General features: G+C 40.4%; 1 protein-coding gene across 16 annotated transcripts in view; it reads right to left on the reverse strand.

The window, feature by feature from the left end:
* The window catches only part of Ppfia2 (PTPRF interacting protein alpha 2), a 346,500-nt gene extending 339,754 nt beyond the window's left edge, over positions 1-6,746 (reverse strand). For 15 of the 16 annotated variants that reach the window (XM_041668294.1, XM_041668357.1, XM_041668327.1 and 12 more), the window contains exons 1-2: positions 5,642-5,932; positions 1,323-1,573 (exon numbers count right to left, since the gene is read on the reverse strand). In XM_041668294.1, the coding sequence (XP_041524228.1) occupies positions 1,323-1,571 (249 nt within the window). In that variant the 5' untranslated portion in view covers positions 1,572-1,573; positions 5,642-5,932. Of the gene's footprint in view, positions 1-1,322; positions 1,574-5,641; positions 5,933-6,539 lie in introns of those variants that run through there. The other variant, XM_041668226.1, reaches the window with a different exon arrangement.
* Between the last annotated feature and the right edge of the window lie 3,678 nt (positions 6,747-10,424).

Below are 10,424 nucleotides of genomic sequence, written 5' to 3' on the forward strand. Positions count from 1 at the left end.
GATACCTCAGCGTGACACAGAAAGTCACAATACCATGGGAGTGGGGGCGTCAAAGTTTTCTTCACCTCATGTAGCAGAAGGATACATGTGACAAGATAGCACTTTTTGGAGAAAATCAACCCCTCCCCCCGAAAAAAAAATGCTATCTTATTTTTCCAAATTTAAAAACTTAAAAGTAATATTTAAAGCAAACTTTTAATTCAATTGCAGCAGATTATGTAAAATGTTAGGTGATGGTGTATCTGGGGAAAGAGAGGCAGGCTGATCTCTGAGAGTTCCAGGTCATCCTGATCTACAACAGAGTGAGTTCTACAACAGCCAAGGCTACACAGAGTAATCCCATCTTGAAAAAACAAAGTATACAAGAAAAGTCATTCATATTATGTGCATTTTTTCCTACCAAATGCAGTATAATCGTGAAACTCCTCAATAGGTGAATGACCCTTACCGTTAACGCCGCAAACAAATAAATATCTTTGGATTTTTTTATTTCTATAATATTAAAAATTGACAGGAACAGATGTAAAAATGACTGACAACATTAATTTGAAAGAGCTGTCTGCAACTTGACCTTTTCTAACTTCTGTCTTTATTTATTCTTTTTTTAATTTCTGAAAGAGTTTTGTTACGGAGACTGTATGTAACACAGCTGGCCTTGAACACTCGGTCCTCTTTCTTCAAGTACTGGAATTACAGGTGTGAACGACTAAGGTTAGCAATTTCCAAAATATTTTGAAACTAAATAGAAACTGCTTTGAAAACTTTTCAGAAAAGATACTATATAAATTTAATTTAGTCAAGTGCTGTGTATTTTTGAATATAGGTAAATTAAACATATTTTAGAGTGAATTCCCAGACTGCCTCCCTTTCTAAAGACAGACAGATAGACCACAAGATGAAAACTGAAAATAAATATTTTAAAGGTCATGAGGTGTTTAAAGGTTATACATTTGAGGATGAGATTATCTATTACCCTTATATTATAGCTGACAACGAAGTGGTTTTCTATCCCATCAAAACATAGAAATAAATTTTCAATGAACAAAAGTCCAGGCAGTGACTAATTCTTTCATTCTTTGCATACACACACACACACACACACACAAACATACACACACACGTGCATGTTCACACACACCAGTATACTGTAACTTTTTGTAAGGCAAATTTGGATATACACTAATACTTTATTATGAGTTTTAATCCAAAACACATATGATATATCCCATAGAAAACTAGCGATAAGAATGAAGAAGAAGTAAACATTATTAAGAGCTTCTCTTTTTCAGTTTGACAGGAAAACCCTTGTCACTGAAGCATACCTGAGGTAGGGCTGAATTCAGCTGCCTCTGCAGGGAATCTCTGTCATAGATGACATCCTGGAGTCTTTGCTGGGCAAGTGAGAGGCTTTCCTGGGTCTCTCGAAGTGTGTCTAATAGACGGTCCCTTTCATCCAGCATATTGACCATCAATTGCTCAAAATGGGAGTCTGAATCGGAGCCACTGCTCTGGGACCCCCGCTGGCTCATTGGGGTGTCCTCATTGATCGTGGGCATCACTTCGCACATCATTGCTTGAAGGACATAAAGGGAAATTTTTAGTAAACAAATTGTTTTCAATAATGCTTTCATCTCACTAAAGCCTTCACAGGTCATTAACCTCTTTCCCCTATCTCCTGACTCCAGTCAAATCCAGAGGAGGGTGTGGATGTCAGTGGAATACAACCTATTTACTGTCTGCAACCTCCATGGTTTCACCCGTCATGACAATCAATAGATTTCTCATGTACAATCCTTAACCTGTTTTCAATGCTTTCCATTTTCTTTTGCATGATTTATCACTCATAATTTGATTTACAGAAACACATCATTTGAATAACCACTCATCCCATTCCTCTCCACCTCTGTAAGTTAAAAATATCTTACAATAAACATAACTGTACCTTTCTTGTCAAAAGACAATACATCCTTGTGCTCCAAAGAGTAGAAATTATACATTTTTTTCAATGAAGGATAGATAAGTGACCTAATATTCACCATTTACATCAGAAAATTCCAAACAATGGGCTACTATAGGTAATAAACTGTTATTTTCTGGCTTCTCAACAGTTTTCCTCACAACTAATCCTTCTGATGTGATATTTTTATTTATCTTCATCTTCTCTTTTTCAGAATTGTGTACAGACTGATAAATGACTCAGATTGAATTAGACATAAACTCTAGAGTTAGTCTGAGATACATGAATTTGTCTTGATTATTATACTGCTAATTACACTTAGCATTCCTCTTATAATCATTGTCTGGTTTCCATCCAGACAATTACAAACTAACACTCCTTCAAATATTCCACGAAACAGATCGCAGTGAATCACATTACCAAATGCAGACACTTCACATCACAGCTGCTAATCACAAACTCTCAGTCATGGAATAAAGGGACTGAATTCTCTTCGAAATTGTTCATAATTAATCAATTTATGATTTAAAGCAGATGACACTGACGTTAGCATGTGACATTGTCCTGTCACATGTGGCATCTTTAAAAATCAGAAACTATCTCATTTCCCTTTTCATTCTCTCTCTCTCTCTCTCTCTCTCTCTCTCTGTATCTGTCTGTCTGTCTCTCTGTCTCTGTCTCTCTGTCTCTGTCTCTCTCTCTCCCTCTCTGAGTCTGTATGTGTGTGAATGTCTAACTCAACTCAATTACCATTGCTGAGTGATGGCCAGAAGCTACTAGAGAGCCTGATTTTGCTGAAAGCATGGTGTGAGGAAACCCCAGTTTGGTTGCATGTCCCAAAGCCTTCGCATGAAAGGTCAATTCATTTTTCTGTCCACATATATATCCTTAGGGAAACTATTTATGATGATATTTTGAAATAAAATGTCAAGATTTAATGGTTCAATATTTAATTACTTTTTGTGTGAGTCTTCCTGTAAATTTCATCGTTATGGAGCAAAACTTAATTATTTGTGAACTATTTGGTCATGGCTCACTGGAAATGGATGGAAACTTTAAGAACAATGAAAGGAAGTCATTTTATGATAAGTTATCTAGATTTTTTAAAAAAAAGGAAAAATTGGAAATTTCTAAAATAACTAAAAATGCTTTGAAACTGAGTCCATCACCTAAAAGGCTGAGTTATTATTTTCTGAAGACAGAAACTTGACTCATTTACTTCATTTTTAACCCCAAAACAAGTTGCAGAGCAGATATATAGATTGTCACTACATGGACACCCGCATAGACTTAAGCATTTGCCACTACCATTTGCTCTTTACTGTACACTTTCTGCTTTTATCATTTTGATTTTCATCCATGACCTATCCCAAAAGTCAAAAATATACCCCTCCTCCTTGAAATGCTACAAATTCTCTTTACGCTAATTGAAAACCAAGCAAAAACTTTTCAACACATTGGCTCACTGAAAAGGGTTAGTTCACCTGCTATGCATGTCATTCACACACGCAACCATGGTGACGTCCTGAGAGACTCGACTGCGAGCCTATGTGCTTCTTTTTATCATACCATTGTAAGAGAAAAGTTAGTACTAACAACTTTAATTTCCAAGGAGGCTATAACTGTCTTCGTAACTCTAAGCATATACATTACTCAAATAAAGCATACTTCATATCCTCAAACTCTTAAATTACCGGGAGACATTGGACAGTCACAAGCTTGGGATTTTCAGATCAGAGGAAAAGGTGGTCATGGATTTAATCATCCAAAAGACACTCTCATGAGAAGCTTTAGTCTATCTATTCTACACTTTGAACAACTCAGTTTCTTCCAACTCCTGAAGCATGTGAAGTGGAGCAAGTTGGGTTCCCTTTCAAAACTTCATCTTCCCTTCCACAGAGTAAGGATGATAATCAGTTTATAAATTTTCTTTATAAAATAAATACAATAAAAACTTGCCTATAAAATGTATAAAGTTCCCATTATGTACTCTGACAAAAAACACATAAAATATATAAAAGATTATTACAAAAATCCAAACATGTTCTCTATCGCAAACTGATCACCATTTATCCTTACAGAAATTATATTGTACATTAAAACTCTTGCTACTAGGCCTATAGCTGTAATTCTAGCAGACACTTCTGAACTCTCCAAATCTAATTCATAAAATTCAAAGTCTTCAAAATTACTTAGAAAATACGATGAATGCATGCTACCTTTTCCCTAAGTCAGTCTAAATAAGCAAATCTCCTCCAAATCCAATGAAAAAAAAAGTCTACATATTCCAAAACTACTTTCATTGGCCAGGTTAGTTATTACGTTAGACCTCAAATTCTGATATAAGCTCAAAATATAGCGTAACAGTTTTTTAAATGCACAGCCACACAGCTTGAGTGTACTGGGAATAATCAAAAACCTATGAAGAAAATTTAGTAAAATGAATATCTGGAACATGGTGCAGAAAGATATGGTCATCCAGCATCTAGTGTATTACACCCATATATATATATATACATATATATACATATATACATATGTATATATATATGTATATATATATATCACATTTTGTTTTTACAGTCATTTCTTTGGAACTAAAATTGCAAACATTACACCATCCCTAAGAAATGAGTCAGAACACACAGTTTGTTGAGGTATTTTCATCAGCCCTCCCTTAAGTCAATGTGAAATACAATTTTATTAGCCTCATCTAGATATAGATGACTAGATCACTAAACTTCTGAAGGTTCCAGGACCCAGTTTCAGGCAATGCAAATTTTATTTTTAAGAGAGTTAGAAAAAAATAATAACCCTGATTGGTTTAATTATCTCGGTGCTTAAATTTAGCACGAATAATTTTATACCACGAAAAACAACTCCCATTCTGTCAGCCTATAACCTTGACTGTCTTCTAAATCTCTCAGATTCCAAAATAAAAGTTTTGAATGCCCAGTGTAGTCATTCAGCAAGGCTTTTGAAATCTTATGTGTTCCTTAGTAATATATGTTCTTATTAGCTATACCTATTCAGACAAGAATATTCCAAAAGACTTTTATTTCTGTAGGTCAATGACTTCATTTAATTGTATCGCTATAATTTATACATGACCGCAGGCAAAGAAGTAGTCATCCTCTGTAGTAAGTTTCTTCGGCAAAGGTTCAGTCTTCAAAACCCTCTCAGCTCCATCTCTGTTAACCCGCAAGGAGTAATTTAGTAAGAGAGAGCCTAGCCATTGTCTGATTACATTACACGAATATTCCTCCTCCTCTTTAACTCTTTGAAATCCCCTGTCCTCGGGAAAAATTCCTACCACCTCCAATGGAAGCGTTTTCACTTGCCTTACCCTAGTGCCTGTTCAGATGGCCAAAGAGCGAGCTCACCCCACACTGCTGGACAAGTTACTCTTCAGCCACACCCCCACCACCCCGAAAGAAGTTGACTTCATAATTTCCACACTAAAATTGTTCATCTATCTGCCCCAGGAGAGAGGCGGCTAGGCAGGAGGCAGAGAAATCGGGGATGGAGAAGATAGGTAGAAAGCAAAGGTAACTAACAGTAACCCATAAGGAAGACTTTGTATCTCCTCTTCCCTGGGGGCGGGGTGGGGCTGGAGAGGTGATCAAAAAAGGGGGAAAAATGAAGCGGAAGAGAAACCATGCAACTCGAATACAGTTTCTGTACCTAATGTCTCTTATATCAGGTCCTGTTTCTTCAATGGATCACTGACAACCGCAGTCTCGGCTGGAGGAGAGGTGAGGCTCACACCCAGCAGTCCTGGACCATTTCCCTAGCAACGGGAAGAGAAAGGCTGCTTAGACACTCGCGAGCCCCAGCGTTCTCCTGGAACGTGCCCCGACTCCGTAGCCTGGCAGCCACTCGGCATCTTCCCGTGGCTCCGTCAGCAGCCAAAAGGAAAAGGGTCCATCGGAAAAATGGCATATTACAAATTTTGCTTTGGGAAGCAGAGCTCGGTTCAGACCATTGTCAAAGGGAAGAGAGGGGGAGGCGGTTCTTAAAGCAGCCGCGGCCCCTTTGCCGCCCAGCAGTAGCAGCAGCCTGAGCTTGCAGCAGGAGCCCCGGGGCGGAGAGCTGGTAATCCGGGACTGGATCTGACTTTCAGAAACTTAACCTAGCACAGCTGCTCCCCTTGGTCTCCCGGGCCACCCAGCGGGTGAAGAAGCATCCATTCAAACACGAACTTCGGGGTGAAGTATGGGAAGTACCCTTCTGGGAAGGAAATTCTCCACCCAATACCCCACGGGGAGTCACTAAGGAGTTTATAGTAATTGCTGGGAGTTTGATGGTTAAAAGGAAGTGAGTCCCCAGGGATGCTAGAAGCAGGACAGGTCTTCTTTGGGCACCCAGCCTACTTCTGTCCTAGGGTGTATCCTGTCACTTTGAGACGCTTATTTTCTGGGAAAGGAAGCACACACACACACACACACACACACACACACACACACACACACACACCGCCTCACCCCCGGACCGCCTTCCACCCCCACCCCCCGGCACCAGTGTTCTCCTCCCAGCTCCTCTGCAACTCCTCTGCTTGCATCAGTTGGCCGACAGAACCAACCTGCTGGGAATGGGTGAGGATGCTAGAGCATCCTTGTCTCATGCAAGCGGTTGCTACTCCTCCTTTTTGTGTCTCCTCCCCTCCTCCTCCTTGGCAGCCTCCACCTCCTCTTCCTTTGGAACAAGGGCTTCCCCTGGAAGCTGCTGCAGTGGTTTCCACCGGCCCTTAAATAAATTCTGAAGTAATCACGTCTTTGCTCTCCTCCTCACGCACACGCACTCGTGGATACACTCGTCTCCCCCAAAGCTTCTCCAGGGCTGCCGAGGATCAAACTGATCCCAGTGCTCTCGATGATGACGAGGGCCACGGATGGGCCAAAGTGTAAAGGGAGTCCGCTTTGCCCAGCCTGTGCTTCTGCCACACAATCATCTTTAGAGCAAAGCCGGTGTTGGCATGTGCTCTTGGGAACCGGGAACCTTCCTGTTCTGTGGCTTTAGATAGTTGTGGGTTTTGGCAGCTTTCTTCCCTTAAACCGGAGGAAGTAGGCATGATTGTAGGAACCTGAGTCAGTCTAGGGTGCGGCTGCGTCTGTCACTTTACATTACCTCTTCGGGTCTCCTCCATTCACTGCCTTAGTGATGAGGATCCCTTGTTAAATGCTCCCTGCCTGAACGACTAAGACTAAATTTCAGCTTTCAACGCTCTGGCCACGCTAAGAACGTGTTCCAGTCCCTGTAAACCTCTCTCTCTCTCTCTCTCTCTCTCTCTGTCTCTCTCTCTCTGTCTCTCTGTCTCTCTCTCTGAGTCTCTCTCTCTCTCTCTCTCTCTTAGTTTCTCTCTCTTTCTGTGTGTGTGTGTGGGGGGGGTGCTTATTCTAATAGACCAGGAATAAGGAAGCAACAGTAGACAATATCAACACATACTTTAAGGACATGTCTGAGTGTCGAAGATACTGATGCACTAAGGGAATGAAAAATAGAATGAAGCATCAAACACACAGTGGAAGTTCTGGCCAGTGTCCACAGTAAGCCGGGATGCTTTACTTGCACTTAAAACAAGGTCCAAAATTGACAAAGAATTGGTACCCAATGACTGAGTCACTGAACTGTGATCACCATGCGGAGTTCTGTCTTGGGAAAGAACTTAAATTAGTTGATACTTCTACAATGAAGCTGAAGCTGCACCTTATAAATTCTACTCCTTTCTCTTCTAGATTGTTATTCAAGCTCTGAAACTCAATGTATTAAGGATTACAGGTGCATGTCACTGGTGCCCAGGCTCTCAATTTACCATTGGATATAGCTTAAATGCACACAATCACAGGACACTGAGAGGCACCTGAGTTTATCGTCAAACAAACCTAACATTGCAATAGTCACATTATATTATGCACATGTCAGTGCCCAGAACTTTCATTCTCTAGAATGGCTCACAAGGGTTAAGTTGTCCGTTAATGTTTACGTTTTTAAAGACAGCTGCTATGTGTGTCTGTGTGACAATTGCTACCTTATTAATCATGCCAATCAACAGCTGCCAGTTAGAAGTTGAAAATTCTCTTGCCATTTTCAAGAATTTTTATTTGCTTGATTCTCGTGTATCAGACACATATTCTAAGTATCACATTTACACTGATCTTACACTGATTATTTTTAAAAGGCCACCTCATAGTAGATAACACTAAAAATTGCTGAGGAAAGACAGGAAATATAATAATCTACACTTCTGCAAATGGTCAAACTACCTCAGCTAGTAGTTTTAACCATCTTTGCTATTACTCATTCTGTTTTTCTTCCACCCTTAGGAAATACCTCAGCAGGTCTTGGTTTTTACCTAGAGCAGTGACTCTTACCTTCATTAAGAATCTGGGCCTTCCCAACCCCATCCCAGGCAGGGAGGGGAGCAGAGATAAATGTAGAGCTCAATAATAATGATAATAAAAAGAATGTAAAAAACAAACAAAAATAATCTGGGCCTTTTGTTATCTTGCCTGGATTGGGTTGTTGTAGTTTCCTGTTGACTTTAAACACAGTACATGATAACACCAAGAGATAGTCTTAAGAATCTGGAGCACTCCTGACATGATCTTCCTTATCTCCATGTGAGAGAAGCAATCCAACTTCCCCCTGTAGCATTTGATTCATATAATAGATTTTTTCACACTATCCAGCTGTGCAAACTGTGTTTTGATAGAACTTTGTTGACTCCCCTGGGAGTAATGTGTCTGTCAGCCAAAGGAATGGCACTGGCAAGATATTTCTCTCCCAGCCTTAGCAATATAGTTTAATATTTGAAGTATGCTCGCCAATCAGCCCCCAGTCGCCATGAGACCTTCAGTCTCCTGAGCAGATCTGGCAATAGTGATAAAAAATGTTCTGTAACTTTTGCAGAGTTTCTTTGTTCCTCTTGTGTACTCTGAGATATATAAATTTAAAACTCCATTGAATATTAGTAAATGTTATGCAGCATAGATAGCCTTGAGCCCCTTGTATCGAATCTTGAATTCCTCTTCAGTTCCTCTGCACAAACCATTGGTTCAATCTCAGTATTTGGTAATCTGGATCAATATCCTAACCCTGTTACTCTTTGCTTACCCAATTGACTTCAGAATATCAGAAACTCAAAGAGACCCATGGGAAATCTGAACATCCAGGTCAATGGAATGTTTGCTTTGTCTCCTCCCAGAAGGACTCCCCTGTTCAGAACCAAAACTTCTAGGTCAGTAGAACTTGAGGACACAGGAACAGGAAAGAAAAATTTTCCTAAAGAATCACTACCAGTGTTGTGATAGTTAGTGGAGCAATTCCCAATTAGTGACACAAATATCATGATGTATATTTTATTTTAACAATAGCCAAGGAACTAACTGGGGATCTCAGCTTGGGCACCTGGGAGCCCCTCTAGGGTCAGGTCTCTTGCCAACCCTAAAGTGGCTCCCTTAACTAAGAATTGTGGTTCCGTGCTCCCCTGTCCAACCTTCCTTTATCCCAATCCTCCTGTTTTCCCAAGGCCTGACCTCCTTCCCTTCTAACTTTTCTCTCCCCATCTCCCCTTACCCCCATCCCACCCCACCCCCAAGATCCCAATTTTCTCCCCGGCAATTTTGTCTACTTCCCTTAGCCAAGAGGATAACTATATGTTTTTCCTTGGGTTCACCTTCTTACTTAGCTTCTTTAGATTCACCTATTGTAGACTCCGTGACCCTTATTTATGGCTAGAAACCAATTATGAGTGAGTACATCCCATGTTCATCTTTTTGGGTCTGGGATACCTCACTCAGGATAGTGTTTTCTATTTCCATCCATTTGCATGCAAAATTCGAGAAGTCATTGTTTTTTACCGCAGCGTAGTACTCTAATGTGTAGATATTCCATACTTTCTTCATCCATTCTTCCATTGAAGGGCATCTAGGTTGTTCTGGCTATTACAAATAATACTGCTATGAACATAGTTGAACAAATGCTTTTGTCATATGATAGGGCATCTCTTGGACTGTGTCTGAAAAAGCATGGGATAAAACTGGACTCTCTGAACATGGCAAACAATGAGGGCTGATGAGACGCAAAGGACAATGGCACGGGGGTTTGATCCTACCTAATGTGATGGCTTTGTGGGAACCTAGCCAGTTTCGATGTTCACCTTCCTAGATATGGACGGAGGTGGGAGGTCCTAGGTCTTACCACAGGGCAGAAAACCCTGACTGCTCTTTGGACTGGAGAGGGAGGGGGAAAGGAGTGGGGGGAGGGGGAGAAAGGTGGGAGGAGGGGGCGTAGGGTGGGAGGAGGGAGAGGGAAATGGGAGGCTGGGAGGAGGTGAAAACTTGTTTTTTTTTTCTCCTTTTCTCAATAAAAAAAATATATATAAAATAAACAATAGCCAAGATGAATTTGAATGTACAAGACAGTTTATTAAGATAGCACATCAAAATAAGGAATCTAGCATAAGTTA

Source organism: Microtus oregoni, unplaced genomic scaffold (genome assembly GCF_018167655.1).
Source record: "Microtus oregoni isolate MIOR12 unplaced genomic scaffold, Mior012 000001F_ref0000356, whole genome shotgun sequence".
NCBI lineage: Eukaryota > Metazoa > Chordata > Mammalia > Rodentia > Cricetidae > Microtus > Microtus oregoni.